The 20,516-nt window shown below is 35.5% G+C and overlaps 1 protein-coding gene across 2 annotated transcripts in view; it reads left to right on the top strand.

Moving 5' to 3' along the window:
• Positions 1-20,516, top strand: part of TAOK1 (TAO kinase 1) — a 144,882-nt gene that overhangs the window by 77,602 nt on the left and 46,764 nt on the right. For both annotated transcript variants that reach the window (XM_003996465.6, XM_045044975.1), the window contains exons 3-8: positions 10,002-10,073; positions 12,734-12,835; positions 13,890-13,935; positions 14,481-14,577; positions 16,890-17,003; positions 19,890-19,981. In XM_003996465.6, coding sequence (XP_003996514.2) covers positions 10,002-10,073; positions 12,734-12,835; positions 13,890-13,935; positions 14,481-14,577; positions 16,890-17,003; positions 19,890-19,981 — 523 coding nt within the window. The remainder of the gene's footprint in view (positions 1-10,001; positions 10,074-12,733; positions 12,836-13,889; positions 13,936-14,480; positions 14,578-16,889; positions 17,004-19,889; positions 19,982-20,516) is intronic.

Raw genomic sequence — 20,516 nt, 5'->3', positions numbered from 1 at the left:
AAAGCCCCTAATAAACATAGATAAGAAAACAACCTAATAAACATTGAGCAAAAGTCTAAACAGACACATTACCAAAAAAAGAAAAAAACAAAACAGATGGTTAATAAAAATATAAAAAGAAACTTAACATCATTAGTTTTAAAGGAAATACAAGTTAAGACCACAGTGAGATATCACTGCATGCCTGTTAGAATGACTTAGAAATAAATATGAGATGAAAGAAATATAATGCCAAGTACTGGTGAACATGTCAAGCAATTAGAAATCTCATTTATTGCTGGTAGGAATGTAAAATGGTCTAGCCACTGTGGAAAACAGTTTGGCAGTTCTTTCTTTTTTTTTTTTTAAACATTTATTTATTTTTGAGACCGAGAGAGACAGAGCATGAGCCGGGGCGGGGGGGGGGGAGGGGGGGTGTCAGAGACAGAGAGGGAGACACAGAATCCGAAGCAGGCTCCAGGCTCCAAGCTGTCAGCACAGAGCCCGAGGCGGGACTTGAACTCACAGACCGTGAGATCATTACCTGAGCCAAAGTTGGATGCTTAACAGACTGAGCCACCCAGGCGCCCCAACAGTTTGGCAGTTCTTAAAAAAAAGTTAAACATACTATTGTGTTTAACATGTTTAACAATCTCACTCCTAAATATTAATCCATGAGAAATGAAAACTCAAGTTCACACAAAAAACTTTAAATGGGGTGCCTGGGTGACTGAGTTGGTTAAGCCTCTAACTTTGGTTCTTGTGATTTGTGGGTCTAAGCCCCACATCAGGCTCTCTGCTGTCAGTACAGGGCCCGCTTTGGATCCTCTGTTCCCCTCTCTCTGCCCCCACCTGCTCACTCTCAAAAATAAATAAACATTAAAAATATTTTTAAAAACTATAAATGAATATTTAATGGTAGTTTTGTTGATAATTGCCAAAAATTGTAATCTACTTCACAGTGCATGCCACAAAGAGTGAATTTTACCTGTTTATTAAATGTTCATTAATGTTGATTTAAAAAAAAAAACCGTTATGGGGAAACATAAATGGACTACAGACTATAGCAAATGGTCCTTACTGTATTATAAAGTTTGTTTTTGAGAGACAGAGACAGACATCCATGAGCAGGGGAGGGGCAGAGAGAGAGGAAGACACAGAATTTGAAGTAGGTTCCAGGCTCTGAGCTGTCAGCACAGAGCCCAGTGCGGGGCTCAAACGGACAGACCGTGAGGTCATGACCTGAGTCGAAGTCAGACGCTTAACTGACTGAGCCATCCAGGTGCCCTGAACCTTAACTGTATTATAAATGAACAACATAAACACACAGAAGTGGGTGGGAAAGAAAAGAACCTACTCTTAAATGATTTTGGAAACAGTATTTTGGCTGAATAAGACTAAAGGCAAAAGGAACTCTAGTTTCTAGTTTCTCACAGGTGTATGGTTTGGCAATTCTGAAACTATATTGTAGATTTGAATAAGTAAATGTATTATAATATTATAGATAATGAAAACCAGTTTTCTTACTGAGAAGTTACAAATAAAGGGGGGAGGCTAGGTATAACCTTTTGGCGTTGGATTGGAATTGTGAAGGTATTAGTATTTCTGTCTCACACAACACAAAGGTGTGTGTGTGTGTGTGTGTGTGTGTGTGATGTACATACACACACACACACACACACACACACACACACAATGAAAATTCCTGTTATTAAATGTAATATGACTAAGGGAAATAATTGTTGCAACCAGGATCCACTGATAGATGCAAAAATTAGTGGATTAAAGTCTGAGGAGGAACAGGATATATGCATAATCTCAAGTATGGTCCCAAAGATATTTATTAATTGAAATGGGAAAATCAGTGGATAAATCTGACAGACTGCCTTAACTTAAGTGATCAAGGTTAATATCAACAGTGTTCACATCATGTACTCCGTCTCTTGACATGACACTGAGGACACATCATTTCTGTGTTGTTCTTATTAATCTAATCGTGAGGAAGTAAACTCAGTTTGGGCACTGTTAACAAAATAACCAATAGTCTTTCAAAAGTGTCAAAGTCATGAAAGACAAAGAAAGGTTGAGGAATTGTCACAGGCTGAAAGACACTAAGGCAACATGATATCCAAGCAATGTAGGATCCTGAAACAGAAAAAAAGGTTTTAGTGGAAAAATTGGTGAACTTCAAATAAAGTCTTAGTTTAGTTAATAGTTAATAACTTGTTAATTTCCTAGTTTTGATAATTGTACTGTACTATGAAAGATATTAACATTCTGGGAAGCAGGGTGAAGGATATATGGTAACTGTACTATTTTTGCAACACTTCTATAAGTTTGTAATTATTTCAACGTGAAAAAAATTTTTAAGCTCATTTGTAACCAGAAATTGACTTTTTCTAAAAAAGAAAAGGAAGTTTCTCTTGACTTCAGAGAAATAATGTACGCTTCATAAATAAAAGATTCCAGGTGATAAAATTGGTAGCTAAAGAAACATGTTTATTATTTTTAAGATTGTTATTTTATGAATGAGCATGAGCAGGGCAGTGGGTTAGAGGGAGGGAGAGAGGGAGAGACAGAGACAAAGAAAGAATCTTAAGCAGGCTCCAGGCTCAGCACAGAGCCAGATGTGGGGCTCAATCTCATGACCCTGGGATTATGATCTAAGCCAAAATAAAGAGTAGGATGCTTGGGACACCTGGGTGGCTCAGTCAGTTAGGCATCTGACCCTTGATTTTGGCTCAGGTCATGATCTCCCAGTTTGTGAGTTTGAGCCCCACAGCAGGCTCTTTGTTGGTTTGTGGCAAAGAGCCTGCTGGGATTCTCCCTCACTCTTTGCCCCTGTGATCTCTGTCTCTCTCAGAATAAATAAACTTAACAAAAAAAAGAGTATGATGCTCTCAACCAGCTGAGCCACCCAAGGCACCCCTAAAAATTGTAATTTTAAAAGCAAACCAATGGGGGCGCCTGGGTGGCTCAGTGGGTTAAGTGCCCAACTCTTGATTTTGGCTCAGGTCATGATCTCATGGTTTGTGGGGTCGAGCCCTGTGTTAGGCTCTGCTGACAGAGTGGAGCCTACTTGGGATTCTCTCTCTCCTTCTCTCTCTGCCCCTCCCCTGCTCATGCTGAGCTCGCACACTCGCTCTCTCTCAAATGATAACAAATAAATAAATAAAAGCAAACCAATGAACTACTACTCTAAAGCCATAATAAAACATCTCTAAGAATTCCTTTCTTAATCTGTAGGAGAAAAACTCCATTCACATTCTTTATTTTTTCTTCCTATTAAAATTGCTTATTTTCCCCTCAAGCAACAAATGTTATATAGATGTTTAACATTTTGACAGTTATTATGGGTTTAATTTTTTTTAATGGGCACCTTTGGAATAAAATCACAATTTAAAATATTATTCCCCTAGAGAAAATTTGTTTCAAATTCTTAACAATTTGAACTTTTGATTTATATCCCATTTGTAAGTTGGACACAAAAAGAGTAAAGAATAAAAACTCCATCTATAATTTCACTACCCAAGGACAGCTATTATTAACAGTTAGGTATATATCCTTGAAGAATCTTGTTATGTACACATGTCATAAGTATGCATTTGATGTTGATCACATTTGTTTACTTTCCAGATTGGACACTAGTTGAAGGAAGAGGGACCTAGAAAACAGATTATTTCAAAAACAAGCTTTTTTTTGTATTATAGTTTTGTCTGTATTTATGCTTGTTCCTCCATATACACTAGTGTGGAGAAATACAGAACACAGGAAAAATACACATAGAATCTTAGAATTGGGCCCAATAAAAGAACCACACTGAGAAAACCCTGACTTGTAGACATTCTGTGTGCCAGGAGTATTTTTTAAATTGACTGTTTTTATTGAGTACAATTTATGTACATAAATATACAGATATTAAATATATATAGTTTGATGAAATTAGACAAATTATGCCCCTATACAACCAACAATTCAAGATATAGAATGGTGACAGTTGTGGGGAATAGAATGGAAGAGATAGAGGATGGAATGATTCTTGTTTGAATTCACCTCTTTGGGTAATAAATGTTTTACATATTTAAAAATTAAAATTTACTCAGTATGTGGGGGGGGGCATGTCACTGAAATCAAGGGAAAACAAGAACAATGAATCCAACTGTATTTCAGGTATAACCACATTGGAGGACAGAATAGAACTAATGCAAGTAACTTTTGTACACAGTATTTTAACTATATACCCTCAGTCTTGGGAGAAGGAAACTGGAGACAAATTTTCAACTCTTAATACATTTCTTACATATTCAGATGGATGTGACAGTTCTGAAACTATGTGTTAAAGGATTGAGCAGTGAATAATACTGATATTATTTAAAATTTTTTTAACGTTTATTTTTGAGAAAGAGAGAGCGAGCACTTGGGAGCTGGGAAGGGGCAGAGAGAGGAAGACAGGATCTCAAGCAGGCTCCAAGCTGTGAGCATAGAGCTCGAGGTGGGGCTTGAACTCACGACCGTGAGATCATGAAGAGTCAGCCACTTAACAGACTGAGCCACCGAGGGGCCCCAATATTGATGTTATTTAGAGTCAGGATCCTAACTTTGAAAGAAGAGAGAAATACGGAATCAGGGAAAGTAAGGAAGAACCCTGTGGGATTTGATAGGATATATCTTCTTTGTCTGTCTGTCTGTCTGTCTGTCTGTCTCTACCTACCTACCTACCTACCTACCTACCTACCTACCTATCTACCTATCTATCTGCTGCAAGAAGGTCACCGCAGTGATACCTCAGTAGCAGAGAATATTCGGATCTTGAATTCCTCACTAAACCGAACAAGAGCTCCTTGGAGTAATGGCTCATTCTGTTTCAGGGCTAGAACATTAAAAGATAAGCCTTAGAAAATCTTGTGCCAGAAAGTTAAAAAGTGCTTTAGAAAAAAAAAGATGGGGCCTGGCAAAAGGACATGAAACCAGAGTGAGGGGGCTCCCACTGGCCAAATCTGGAATTATTTGAGCATCAATATAAAATGGTAATGGATTGGGGTACCTGGGTGGCTCAGTCGGTTAAGCAGCTGACTTCAGCCCAAGTCATGATCTCACAGTTTGTGAGTTCAAACCCAGGAGCAGGCTCTGTGCTTACAGCTCAGAGCGTGAAACCTGCTTCGGATTCTGTCTCCCTCTCTCTACCACTTGCCTGCTCACTCTGTATCTCTCTCTCTCTCTCTCTCTCTCTCTCTCTCTCTCTCAATAGTAAATAAACATTAAAAAAAAATTGTAATGGTAATCGATTATAGCCTATTGAATAAAAATAGGAATCCATCATTTCCATGACAGATAATAGATGGATGAATAAAAAGGGAGGGCTTTTCCCTATGTGTCTCTCTCAAAAATAAATAAACATTAAAAATTTAAAAAAAAAAAAAAAGGAGGGCTTTTCCTTATAACAGAATGCTGACTGTTAAATGTGAAGGGAATGGTAGAGTTGGAAAAAATCAGCATTTTGTAATCATCATAGTGAAGATTGTTTGGGGCTAGAAACTTCAGTGGTTGGTAATCTAGGGGAAAAGTTTTTGGAGCGGATGTTTACGTGATTTAAAAGTATCTCTCCACAGTGGTGCCTGGGTGGCTCAGTAGGTTAAGCCTTTGACTTTTGATTTTGGCTCAGATCATGATCCCGCAGTGGGCCCCTCCCTGACAGTGCGGAACCTGCTTGGGATTCTCTCTCTGCCCCTCCCCTGCTTGTGCTCAGTCTCTCAAAATAAATAAATAAACTTAAAAAAAAACATCTCTTCACAAATTCCTTGTTAGATACAAGGTAGAAAATAGTAACTCTAACTGTATACATTGGAAAAGAAGAGACAGTGCTTGAGTGGGTTATAAAAATTAGTAACATCAAGGAGGAACAGACAGACCTTGTATACCTACAGATATGAAACCCTGAAAATCAGGACACGATATTACTCTTGTAGTATTTTGGCCAAGGATGTATAACCAGAATCTAATCTTGAAGAAATGCCAGACAAGCACAAATTTAATAACATTCTATAAAATATCACTGCATATTTTTAAAAAAATGACAGTGTCATAAAAGACAAAGGTTGAGGAATTGTTCTAGATTAGAGGAGACTAATAAGGCATGATGAGGAAGCACAACATGTGGTCCCAAAGGAGAGAAAAACATTTGTAGACATTACATATTTTTATTTTTAGACATAATAGGCAAAGGATCTCATTTTGTCATTTAATTTTAATGTAATCATTACTAATAAGTTTGGATTTTAATAAATTATACTCATTTTTTTAATTTACTATTTTATTTAAGAAACTTTTTTTTTAATTTTTTTTTTCAACGTTTATTTATTTTTGGGACAGAGAGAGACAGAGCATGAACGGGGGAGGGGCAGAGAGAGAGGGAGACACAGAATCGGAAACAGGCTCCAGGCTCTGAGCCATCAGCCCAGAGCCCGACGCGGGGCTCGAACTCACGGACCACGAGATTGTGACCTGGCTGAAGTCGGACGCTTAACCGACTGTGCCACCCAGATGCCCCTTAAGAAACTTTTTTAACATTATTGAGAGACAGACACAGAGCGTGAGCAGGGGAGGGGCAGAGAGAGAGGGAGACACAGAATGCAAAGCAGGTTTCAGGCTCTGAGCTGTCAACACAGAGCCCGATGCGGGGCTCAAACTCACAAACCACAAGATCGTGATCTGAGCCGAAGTTGGATGATTGAGTGAGCCACCCATTAATTTACTATTATAAAATATCTTAGCATTGCAGAAGATTTTGCAGTTACAGTAAAGAGTTTTTCCCTGTAATTTTCTTTTTTTTTTTAATTTAAAAAAATTTTTTTAACATTCATTTTTGAGAGTGAGAGAGAGCATGAGCAGGGGAGGGGCAGAGAGAGAGGGAGACACAGAATCCGAAGCAGGCTCCAGGCTCTGAGCTGTCGGCACAGGGCCCTATGTGGGGCTTGAACTCATGGAGTGTGAGATCATGACCTGAGCTGAAGTCAGATGCTTAACCGACTGAGCCACCCAAGCGCCCCTTTCCATGTAATTTTCACCCATTTCTCTTAATGTTAACATGTTATATAATGTTTTATCAACATTACCTTTATCACAACTAAGAAATCAATATTGATCAAATGATACTATAAACCAGATACTCAGATTTTTCCAGTTTTTAAAACTGCTGTCTCTTCTGTTTTTAGAATCTGATCCAGAATATTGATTTGCATTTGGTATACCCTCTTTTATTTTTTAATGTTTACTTATTTTTGAGAGAGAGAGAGAGAGAGAGAGAGAAAGAGAACAAGCAGGGGAGGAGCAAAGAGGCAGGAAGACATAGAATCTAAAGCAGGCTCCAGGCTCTGAGCTGTCAGCACACAGCCCATTGCGGGGCTTGAACCATGAACTATGAGATCATGACCTGAGCTGAAGTCATATATTCAACCTACTGAGCCATCTAAGCGCCCCTAGTATACCCACTTTTAAATCAAGCTTTATCTTAGGTTAATTAAAAAGTGCAACTGTTTAATGCAAAACAGTGAGATTGGATCCTTCATACCATATGTAAAAATTCAAAATGGATCAAAGAGGGGCGCCAGGGTGGCTCAGTCGGTTAAGCATCTGACTTTGGCTCAGGTCATGATCTCGCGGTCTGTGAGTTCTAGCCCCATGTCAGGCTCTGTGCTGACAGCTCAGAGCCTAGAGTCTGTTTCAGATTCTGTGTCTCCCTCTCTCTCTGACCCTTCCCCATTCATGCTCTCTTTCTGTCTCAAAAATAAAAAATAAACCTTAAAAAAAATTTTTTTTCCAAAATGGATCAAAGACCTATATGTAATAGTTATAACTATAACACTTTAGAAGAAAACATAGGGGTAAATCTGCACAATCTTGGTTTTGGCAAAGGATTCTTAGATATGACACCAAAAGCATGAGCAACAAAAAAAAGTAGATAAGGCCGTCTGGGTGGCTCAGTCAGTTAAGCGTCTTGACTTCAGCTCAGGTCATGATCTCGTGGTTCATGGGTTCAAGTCCCACATTGAGCTCTTTGCTGTCTACACAGAGTCCACTTCCGATTCTCTGTCCCCCTCTGTCTCTCCCCTGCTCACATTCTCTCTTTCAAAAATAAATAAAACATTAAAAAATGTTTTAAATACAAAAACTGGACTTCATCAAAATAAAAAAAACTTCTGTGTTTCAAAACTTTGAAAGACAATCTACAAAACAGGAGAAAATATTTTTAAATCACATATCTGATAAGGGATTTGTCTAGAATATAAAGAACTCTTATAACTCAGTCATGAAAAGACAATTTAAAAATGGGTAAAGGATCTGAATTAACATTTCTCCAAAGAAGATACGCAAATGGCCACGAAGCACAAAAAATGATTCTTAACATCATTAGTCATGAATCTTGAAAACATTATGCTAAATGAAAGGAGCAAACACAAAAGACCACATACAGTTCCATTAAAAAAATTAAAAAAAAATTTTTTTTAATGTTTATTTTTGAGAGAGAGAGAGAGAGCAGGGAGGGGCAGAGAGAGAGAGGGAGACACGGAATCCGAAGCAGGCTCCAGGCTCCCAGATGTCAGCACAGAGCCCAACGCAGGGCTTGAACTTAGGAATCAGGAGATCATGACCTGAGCCGAGGTTGGACACTTAATCGACTGAGCCACCAGGCGCCCCCCAGTGTCTTTTTTAAAAAAGTTTTTAAAGCAATGCTGTAGAGGTATAATTTACATATGTGCTATTTATTTTTTTAACAAGTTTTGAGGCATGAATTACATACCGTAAGTTCACCAACTTTAATTGTGCATTCCAATGATTTTAGCAAATAGGAGTTATAGCTGTCATCATAATTAATTTTAGAGTATTTTGACCTTTTGGAATTTATTAAAGTCTAAACTGAAGATCATTTCTTCCACAGGTGATTTGAGATGGTCTTGACCCTTTTATGAACTCAATACTGTGTGTGTGTATAGATACATATAGTAAGAGTTTGGCCTTCCTTTCCAAGAGTTAAAAATTGTCTTTCTGTTACATTTTTATTACTTTTTTCAGAAGTTCCATAAGAATGGTAAATAATTGTGATATCATTGTAGCATTCTAATTCTGATTAGCAGTTGTTTACAATAGACATGATTTGTCATGTTGAGGAATTACCTTTCTCATCTGGGTTTTCTAGGAATTTTACCTTTCCTGCAGCTGAGTACATTTAGCATTCGGCCTTTCCTGCATTTCTAGCATTTATTGAACATTTACATAATATTTTTCCCCTTTAACTTAAAAAAAATTGAAATGATGAAGTGTTTTCCTATTATCAGAGTCTTTTGCATTTATATGATTGTAGTATATTTTATCCAAATGAAAATTTCTTTTAATGCCATGTAATATTTGGTTTTTAAATTTTATTTAGAGCTTTTATCTATATTTTCAAACAAAATTGGTACTCTATTTTGTGCTATTTGTGAGGTTTTAGTTATTGGGTTATACTGCCTTCATAAAACTAATGGGATATCTTTTCTTTTGTTCTCACTTATATCTTGGAAATTTCCCCTGGTAAAACTATTTTCCACTTAAGGCTATTTTAAAGATAATTAATTGGTATTCAATCTGCCACCATTGTTTTTTTTTTACATTTTTTCTTTAGATCAGTTTTATTAATTCTTACCTAGAAAACTGTCCATTTCATTGAGATTTCAAAATCGATTAGCATAGACTTATATATACTAACTAGTCTTGTTTTCTTTCTGTTTATAGTACTATTAAAATTTCTATATTTTTTCTCTCAAGTAGATCACTAAAAATAAACTTGCTTTATTTTTCTTTCCAAAGTATGAGCTCCTGGATAATTTGATAAATTTTCATATATATTTATTATTTTTTAAGGTATTTGAAAGCACTTTTGATGTCCTTTTTGACATGATAGCTTATAAATGCTTTTATGCTCAGAGAGATAAATAATTGTCCAGATTTATTGTGTTCATTTTCACAACGGTCCTTTATTTTTTTAGGCACGAGATGTGCGCACCAATGAAGTGGTGGCTATCAAGAAAATGTCTTATAGTGGGAAGCAGTCTACTGAGGTGGGTGAAATATATACATTCTTACTGGTATGTTAGAGAATGACATGCTGGTTTTAATTAGGGGTAGATGGGAATTCTTTCAGAAACGTAAAATGTACCTAAAGAAAAGTGTAGAAATATTAAGTGTCTATCGCAGTGAATTTTCTTTCAGAAACTAAATATACCCATTAAAATTGTGCCTAGAACCTTAAACAGGACATTTGTGGCATGCCAAAAGCCTTCCAGCTTGTGTCCCTTGCTTTTAATTTTTTAGTATATGTGCTGCTGAAGTGAGCTTATTACTTTTTTAAACTGTGGTTTAATACATAACTCTATCATAGAGAAATTACCAGTTTCTGAGGAGGCAAACTAGAGTAAGATACATTTAACAATAAATTATATTGAGTATAATTTTTTAGTGGTTTAGAAATTGTGTAAGACTTATTGTAAACAAACTTTAATAATCAATCAACAGGCAGTATAGTCTGAAAAATGGGCAGTGTGTAATAATATGAGAAACAAAAAATAAAATTACTGATTCTACATTGATACCACTTTAGTTCTCTATTACTCAATTAGTTCTTGTCAGATTGTATTTATTCTATTTATTATATGAATTCATTTTATAATGTAGTTTTTTAAATACAGAATCTTTAGGCTTTAATTTTTAAATTTAGTTATTGTAATTGCGATACAATACATTTAACAAAATTTAACATTTTAACCATTTTTAAATGTACAGTTCAGTGGCATTGAAGACATTCACATTGTCATGCAGTCATCATGGCCATTCTTCTCCAGAACTCTTTTCATCTTGGAAAACTGAAATTCTGTACCCACGAAACAATAATTCCCCATTCTCTCCTTCCCTTGGAAATCATTACTTTCTGTCTCTAGGAATTTGACTACTTTAGGTGTCTCACATAAGTGAAATCATGCAGTATTTGCCCTTTTGTGAGTGGCTTATTTCACTTAACATAACGTTCTCAAAGTTAATCCTTGTTATAATATGTGTCAGAATTGCTTCCTTTTTAAGGTTGGATAGTTGTCTGTATGTGTGTATAAACGACCACATTTTGTTTATCCATCCATTCATTTGTCAGTGGAAACTTAGGTTGCTTCCACCACTTAGTTATTGTGCTGCTATGAACCTGGATTTACAAATACTTCTGTGAATCTCTGCTTTCCGTAATTTCAGGTGTATGCCCAGAGGTGGAATTGCTGGGTTAGTCTTCACTTTTTAAACATTTTGGTTTTCTGTACCTTTGGAATCTCTATTTTATGGTAAATCAGGGTTTTGTGAAGATCGTACAATGGGTATGGTAACACTGCTGATTATTTCGTTCTTCCATTATTTTGATACCAAAAAAAAATCTTCTAAAAATTCCTAAAACTCCTAAAAAAATTCCATTTCTTATAAGTTCAGTCTAATTTTATTTGCCATTTCTATAGCACAACTTCAGAAGTAGTTTTCACAGCAGACTGGTACTGTGTTGGAGTCTGTTTGATTAGTTACACCTAGAAGAAAGAATCATTTTAGTGTATCATCTTTTCACATCTAATACTCCTTCAAGAATGTTAGGAATAGTCCTCATGAAAGTCTTTTCTCCGTTTACAAATACAGGCTTTGTTGTGTTCTGAATTTGTGTTCCAGAGCATTCAAATAGGAAATTTAAAGCCCATGAAATATTTTCTGAATTGAGGATCTTGTATCATACACATTTTATATAAAACACTGTACATATTTCACTGTATTTTGTTGAGGACTTGTGAAATAAAATAGGAAATACATGATCTTAAATTTTAGTACAAAACATCCCTTAAAGTTTTCTATTATGCTAGTTTCCCTGCCTTAAGAAATGTGGCCTGTTAGTGGAAAACCTTGAACAAGAGCCAAAAGCAGATTCCTAGTTTCCTTCCCACATCTACTAAACCCTTAGATTCTTTGATTTTTGGACCCAAGGACCTGTTTTTTCAGAGTTGTCTGGTTGCTTCTTAAGAGTAAGTATGTTTAGGATATGATGAAAGTGTCTAAGGTTGTCTTGGAGTAGCTTATGTCCAAAGATTTATCTGTATTTCCTCATAGCTGTCAGTGAAGAAGGCTCTTAAGTAAAATTTGTAAGAAAATGTTTTCATACAGCTTGCTTTTTTGTGAACTTTCCTACATAATAACAATTGTTTGCTAGCATTTAGCAAGTATACATTTAGGAATTTAAATAGAACAGTAATTATTTGAGTTTTAAAAACAAACAATCTTAATATTTGGTACAAGACATAAGCCAGAAACACAATAGATCACCTTTATGAGATGTAAATTATATGTTAGTAAAGCTGCAAATAAGAAAGGGGAAGCTGAACTGAAGAAAAATCACTAAATATAGCATGTAATTTTTATCAACATCCTTGGTGTGTGGTTGTAAAATTTTAATGATACTCACTGATGATAAATTTTATCAAATTAAAATTTGTTCTACCTTGAATAAAATACTTTTATAAATTATATAATTGAGTTTAAAGTATATAAATGTGATTTCTTTTAAATTTGTTAGTTTGATATTTAAATATTACAAATAAAGCATTAGCCCTACTTACTCTAGTTATTCCTTTTTTTCTTATATAGCTTTCTAAAGGAAAGCAACTTTTCATAATTCTTTCTTTTATTCCTTTTTTTCTCCCCACAGAAATGGCAGGATATTATTAAGGAAGTCAAGTTTCTACAAAGAATAAAACATCCCAACAGTATAGAATACAAAGGCTGCTATTTACGTGAGCACACAGCATGGGTAGGTGTTTTCTCCCCTTGCTGTAATTTAGTTGGTTTTGGTTTAGAATTAATTAATTCAAGAATGTTTCAAAATGGTTGTGTAAAGCCATGCAAAAACACCTTGAAATGTTAGTTCATTCTGAGAGAGGAAGAGCAGCTTTTCTTAGAACTCCTTGGCAATAAGAGATAATAGAACTTTTGCAAGTTTACTACAGAGATTTAACTGACCTTTATGTGCATGGTAAACTGCTCTCTGACATTTTTTAGTAGCATCATTTTTCAAATGGTTTATCAAACATTGTAAAAACAATCCTATTATTCAATGATGAAAGTTAGCATACCTTTTTGACATAAATATATTGTAATCTATTTAACCACAAAGATCTTGGTGAAGTCTTAGTGACTCTTGGTGAAGTATGAACTGATTATAATTCCTTGGCTGAATAATACTAACTGTAGAGAATTGAGACACTTTATTACAAAGGGTAGAGATTAATTTTGTCTTGTTACCATTGAGGTGACAAAGCAATAATCCAGCAGTGATATAGGCATAGTAACTGCATCTTTAAAGAAGAAAAGGCCACATTTTCTTTTAACAGAAATGATCCCCAAGGGTAATAATAGGGCCTACCTTATAAGGTGGTTGTGAGGATTAAATTAGTTAATGTACATAAGATACCTGACCCACAGGAGGTGCTCTGCGTTTGCTTTAAAGAAACATTTAAACTGTAACCTAAACTTTGTGCATATAGATCCAGAGGACAGTTTTCCATTTCCTAACAGTAATTCCTAACAAGTAACTATATTCCTTTATAGTTTTAGTTAGTAAGTATGAATGAAATACACATCTTATACATGTGATTATATGTTGGCATAAAAAAATTAATGTATCGTTGGCTTAACTCTGTCATTTAACAAATTGTTAAATGTATAAATTTTTTTTTTTAAGGTAAATGATGACTAGTGTTTGCTTGACATCAAACCATGTTCTTGATCTCCTTGGTGAATTTATTTTATCTCAAATAGAATCTTTTTACTAATTTAATGCTTTTATAATTTTTCTTCCTATGTAGCTGGTAATGGAATATTGCTTAGGATCTGCTTCAGATTTACTGGAAGGTAGGTTTCCTTTAATTATTAAGGGTAAAAATTATTAACAAAATAAAATGAGAATTCCATATGATTTTCTTAAATACTATAAAAGCTTTCCACAAAGAGTAAGAACCTTAGCCTTTTGTAGGTTCTTAGCATGGTATGCACTATTCTGTAGTAGCAAAACTAGGTGAGTTTTCTTACATTATGACTTTGTAACAAGCATTTTTCTTCCTTCTTTGTCATTTAGCTTAATCTGTCCCTTCTGTTCAGAATGAAGATGTGTGAGAATAAAGGGAGAACTTCTCTTCTGTTACTTTTGTTTTTATAATCAACTAATTCTTACATGTTGTTAGCTTAGGGGAAAATTGGCTGTGAACTATTTACTTAACAGCTAAGCACAACTGTAATACTAATTATAAAGTTCAATAGCCTTGTTTTATTGTCTTGGGAAGTAAATCTTCTTGTTAAATGTTAGTTTTCAAAAATAGCCACATATATTAGATATGTTTATCTTTTTGAACAAAAATATTCTGTATAGTAATTATTTTCCAATAAATTCTTATTTTAAGTTCACAAAAAGCCATTACAAGAAGTGGAAATAGCAGCAATTACACATGGTGCTCTCCAGGGATTAGCCTACTTACATTCTCATACCATGATCCATAGGTAAGCACTTTAAAAATTATTATGTATTAGCAGCAAATGGCTTATTGCGTTTATCAACCCTGGAACTTATTAACCCTGTAAGTTGTGTTGGTTGTAGCCAAATAAAAGCTTCATTGGTAACCCTGTAAGTTGTGTTGGTTGTAGCCAAATAAAAGATTTCAGAATCTTAAAAACATATGTTTTTTAGGTTGTCCTACCAACATTTGTTCTCCCTTTAGGTTTATTTTTATCTTTGTCTGCATGTGTTACTGGGTTTTCGGACATATGTGCACTTTATAGATTGTGGTAGGAATTTAATTGTAGCATCACTTAATTTGTAAAATGGAAAAGACATTGGGGATTATATAGTCTTACCTTTTTTGATTTTACAAATAAAGGAATTGAAGCCCCAATTCGTGACTACTTTTTCCGAAGTGCTTACAAAGCCAAATAAACTAGACTAGAACTAAATCTAGGTGTTTTGTCCTTCCAGTAACTGATAATGCTAGAGTTGTGCCATTGATCCCACAACATAGACTGAACACTCTTTATGCTGTTGAGCGTTAATCCTTGATAATCCATAATCATGGGTAATACTTTAAGATTAAACAAACTATTTTAGGGCAGTCTGGGTGGCTCAGTCAGTTAAGTATCTGACTCTTTTGGCCCAGGTCATGATCCCACGGTTCGTGGCATCCACCTTCGTGTCAGGCTCGAGCTTCCATCGTACCACCGGGCTTGTGCTGGCACTGGGGAGTCTGCTTGGGATTCTTTGTCACCTCTCTTTCTGTCCTTCCATCCACTCACATGCTGTCTCAACTCTTTCTGTCTCAAAAAAAAAAAAAAAAAACAACTGAACTTTTATAATGTATGTTTAGCATTGATTTAGGTTTTGTCTATTTTAGAAGGAAACTAGCTCTTTTTTTTCATATATGTGAACCAGGCAATACATATTACACTATATAGTAGAGTCACTGTGAGTTAAATGGCTTATCATTTTTTAGATGAGGATAGTAAGGTCCAAGAGAAATCCACATGCTAATAAGTAAGTGAATGGAAGAGTTGGAATTAGAAACTAAGGTCTTATCAACATCAAAGTACCTCTCCTCTTTCAAGAAACAAGTGGAAGGATGGTGTACTGGGGTGGCTCAGTTGGTTAAGTGTCCAACTCTTGGTTTTGGCTCAGGTTATGATCTTCAAGTTCTTGGGATCCGAGCCCCATGTCCTGACAGCATAGAGCCTGCTTGGGATTCTCCTTCGCCTCTCTCTCTCTGCCCATCCCCTGCGTGTGCATGCTATCTCAAAAATAAATAAATAAACTTTAGGGGCGCCTGGGTGGCTCAGTCGGTTGGGCATCCGACTTCAGCTCAGGTCACGATCTCGTGGTCCGTGAGTTCAAGCCCCGCGTCAGGCTCTGGGCTGATGGCTCAGAGCCTGGAGCCTGCTTCCGATTCTGTGTCTCCCTCTCTCTCTGCCCCTCTCCCGTTCATGCTCTGTCTCTCTCTGTCTCAAAAATAAATAAACGTTAAAAATAATAATAAATAAATAAACTTTAAAAAATAAAAAATAAGTGGAAGGAAAAAGATTTATTTAATATTATATCCATTACAATACTATAGTAAGAATTGACAAGTGCTTGGAATTTTTTTTGAAAGGTTAAATGTATGTTATGGTGCCAGTTGGACATATAATCCCATTATATAAATACTCATAATTTTCTTATTTTGCATGAACAGTATGTTTGCTGACTTTAAAAAGTAAGCTTGGAAATAAATTTGGGATCTTTGGATACTATATTATCTGTGTGCTTCAGTTTTCATTTCATGTTTAGTTAGGAGAACTATGCTAAGGTTTGGAAATGAGAAGAATAACCTTTAAAAAAATTTTGGGTATGAAATTTCTCTTTCTTTCTTTCATTAAATGGTGTACTCAAATTATATTATTATATTATACTATACTATACTATACTATATATGTATAGTATATATTATTATGGAGTGGTCAGCTAATTAAATTCCATTTTTAAAACCACTATTTGCAACAATAAACGGGAACTCAAATATAAACTATGCTCTAATTACTTGATTTTTCTGTCTTGTTTTTACTGCCATTTTGTGTTCTCTTTTAGAAAATTGTTACTGTATATTTATATTCCGTATTTCTTGTTTTCTAATGTGGATCTTACATCTCCTTGTCCTAATTGAGAGATTATCCAAGGACTTAATTATTTTGATTTCTCCTTCCCTATTTTAAAAACTTTTATTTGATTTTTATCATCTCAACATAATCTAATGAAGGAAAGAGAAATAATTGTCTGTGTTCCTTAAACCCAGAGATATCAAAGCAGGAAATATCCTTCTGACAGAACCAGGCCAGGTGAAACTTGCTGACTTTGGATCAGCTTCCATGGCATCTCCTGCCAATTCTTTTGTGGGAACGCCATATTGGTAAGAATAATCCTATTTGCTATTGATCCTCATAATTGAAATAGGCGATGTGTGGTGATACTTTTTCAGATGTCTTATCTTTTTCCTGGTAATATAATTTTATTTTGGACATCTTAACTTTAAACCTAGTTAGTTTCAAATACAGATTTGGAGTGCTGCCCTTGGATCTCCTGTTTTTTCATTTGTCCTCTTGATATTTTCTTCCATATTATAACCTGCATCATATTTTGGGTGTGGGAGTGAAAAAATTCAATGAAATCCAAGTGAGGAGAAGATAGAAATGCTAAGTGGAAATTTCTGTGTGTTCTTTAGATTGATACTTACTGTGTCTTCAGACTAGGAGTATCTGAAGGCTGATAGCTGATTTGGAGTTTTTTGGTTTTATTTTTAATTATGAAGAATTTCACATACTCATTAAAGTAGACAAAAGTGTAATGAAGCCTCACATACCAGTCACCCAACCCAATAAAAGTCCTGCCCTATGTACTCATTTCTCTCTCCTTCCTCCCCACCTCCCCCTCCACTGCCAGTTATTATGAAGCAAATTCTAGGCATCATCTATTTTATCCGTAAATAATTCGTTATTAATGTCAGTAAGTTCGAAGGGAATAATTGTCCAGATCTTCAACTCCCACATGTTCTCTGTGTATGGTGAGAGTGATGTCTTAGGTCCACTACATCTTCTTTACCACCCACTTTCGAAATCTCCCTCTCTCACTTTATAAAGGAAGGACTTCTTACCCATCCTGAATATTACAATGATGCGTTGGTCTGGGATGTAATAGCCTCAAAGCAATAGCAGAAGTACAATTTGAGAGAATGTATAGTAATTATCAGAAATACTGAAGAGTCAGGATACAAAGTCTTAGCAAGCCCTTGTCCCTTTGCAGTCCTCTTCCTCCCCTTCCTTTTACTCCTTGCTTTTTCTCTCTCCCCAGTTACCTTCTCTCCCTTCTTTTTTTCTAGTGTAAAATTCATAACTGAGATGGCTGTCATAGGGACACATTAACATGTTGGCATTGAAAATGAAGTCAGACTTTTTTGACAGAAAGTGATTCTGATTTGACTGATTGATAGGACAGTGAAGACTGGCTTTGGTAATTTGGCCACACAGCAGTGTGTTGTTGTTACTGCTGTTTAATAAAACAACTCTGTAACTCCACGTTTTAAATATCTTTAAATCACATATACAATATAAAGTATATACATAAGCTGCACATTATATCCTTTGTAGCTATTAAATTATAAAATATAGAGAATGTAAAAGTATACAAGGGGATAAATAGATTTCATAAATTCATTGGAGGTAAACAAATTAAAAACTTGAAGAGTTTTTACTCTTCCACTGCTCTAGATGATCAAAAATTTCTTATGTAGAACTCTAGTTTAGATAGAGTCCATTTCCCTTCTATAAAAAAGGGTTCTGTGAGCAAATAATATTTCTTAATGATTCTTCTGTTTAGAAATTAATGATGAATATTAGATACTAAAAAAGCCCTGAAAAGTTCTACAAATAAAAAACAAAATTACCCTGTTTAGCTCTCCTTAACTTAGTAATTTCCCAAACTTACTTCAACGTTTTAAAGAACACCTTGGAAACACTCTTCTATTGACCATTGAAAATTTACTTTATTTACATACTTGTTAATTTGTATATAGAGAATTTGGAGCATAGTAACGAGGTACATATTTGGATGTCTTTACACTTACATGCAGACACACACACTCACATACACTGGGGTGTCTGGTGACAATCCTACTGAACATTAGCAACTGTTCTAAGGGTCAGTCTGTGCTTAACACCAAAAACAGATGAAATATAGTACCATGAAAAAAGTTTAGAGTCTAAGGGCGCCTGGGTGGCTCGGTCAGGTAAGCATCTGACTTCCGCTCAGGTCATGATCTCACAGTTTGCGAGTTCAAGCTCTGCCTCAGGCTCTGTGCTGAAAGCTCACAGCCTGGAGCCTGCTTTGGATTCTGTGTCTCCCTCCCTCTCTCTCTCTCTCTGCCCTTCCCCACTCACAGTGTCTCTCCCGCTCTCTCTCAAAAATAAACATTAAAAAACAGTTTTAAAAAAATGTCTAATTGAAAACATGAATTAATGTTCCATTTTATAACCAAGACACCTACCTGTAAGGTTGATAATTGTGTAATTGTCTTCGTTATGAGCTACTCTAGCCATGTGTATCATGGAGCACTGTTCCTATTTAAAAGGAAGACTGACAAACTATTGTTATTCGGTGTTGGTTATTGTGGCATTTTCTTAAATGCATGGAGTGAGCTTGTCACATGAAGGAAAACAACTGACAGTATTGTCAATGATGAAATTCCATCTTTCAAGCATAAATCAGACTTTTGTAGTGGGATCCTGAGATCAAAATAGTTAAGACTTACTAGCCCAAGAATTATACAATGTTACAGTATGCAGTCCTGCTCTGGGGCATCCTTTCTTTAGGATGCTGTTACATGATCATGACAAATGGGGAGAGTGAGTCTCACACTATATATGCAATGGTAAATATTTACCTGACAGCCTGTGGTGCATTTATTTCTCATTATAAAAATTCTTACATCCAGACATAATGTCTAGAATTCGTCTAGAATTCACACAGGTGTTCTCTATGTAGATGGTCATTATATTTTTAAAGAATAGTATACTGGGGCACCTGGGTGGTTCAGCCAGTTAAGTGTCAGACTCTTGATTTCGGCTTGATGACAAGCTGTGATGACAACTCGGAGCCTGCTTGAGATTCTCTCTCATCCTCTCTCTCTGCCCCTCCCCTGCTCGTTGTGTTCTATCTCTCTCTAAATAAATAAATAAACATTAAAAAAAAAGCATAGTATACCTTTTTTTGCTTTTAATTTAAATGTCATTTTATGTTTTAGGATGGCCCCAGAAGTAATTTTAGCCATGGATGAAGGACAGTATGATGGCAAAGTAGATGTATGGTCTCTTGGAATAACATGTATTGAACTAGGTAAGCATTGTTCCTTAGGTATATTATATTTGCTTTGTTAAATTGCCTAAAATAATTTTGCATTGTGATGCTAATTTTCAGGTATCTATGTCCAATATTTAATGAGTATTTGTTAAACATGTAAAATATGTCTGATGACTATATTTACCTTAGGTAGAAAGTGTCTAAAGCATTTATGAATTACTTACCTCTGCCTAGGATACTTCTTACTTTGAATTAAGTATGAGGGTTAGATATTGGACCTCATGCCATATTGTAACAGTTTGATTTTCTGCACACATTTTATTCTGTTGCCCATAAAGGGAGCTATGCTAAAGGTAGTGTACCATCATTCCCAGGGTGGGACCTAACATTCCCAGTGTAAGGGAGCCAGGTAGATAATTGAACTGTGACTGTAATTGATGATGATGTCCATCTTCTTGCTCTTGATTCTCCATGCTTCTCCCCTTCCAGTCCAATATTCTTTCCTTTTTTTTCTTCTTATAAAAGTATTCCAGTCAACTTTATTTAAAAGTGGGAAGGGGCACCTGCGTGT

Source organism: Felis catus, chromosome E1 (assembly GCF_018350175.1).
Source record: "Felis catus isolate Fca126 chromosome E1, F.catus_Fca126_mat1.0, whole genome shotgun sequence".
NCBI classification, from domain to species: domain Eukaryota; kingdom Metazoa; phylum Chordata; class Mammalia; order Carnivora; family Felidae; genus Felis; species Felis catus.
The sequence above is the reverse complement of the archived record's forward strand: the minus strand, read 5'-3'. Positions and strand labels throughout refer to the sequence as shown.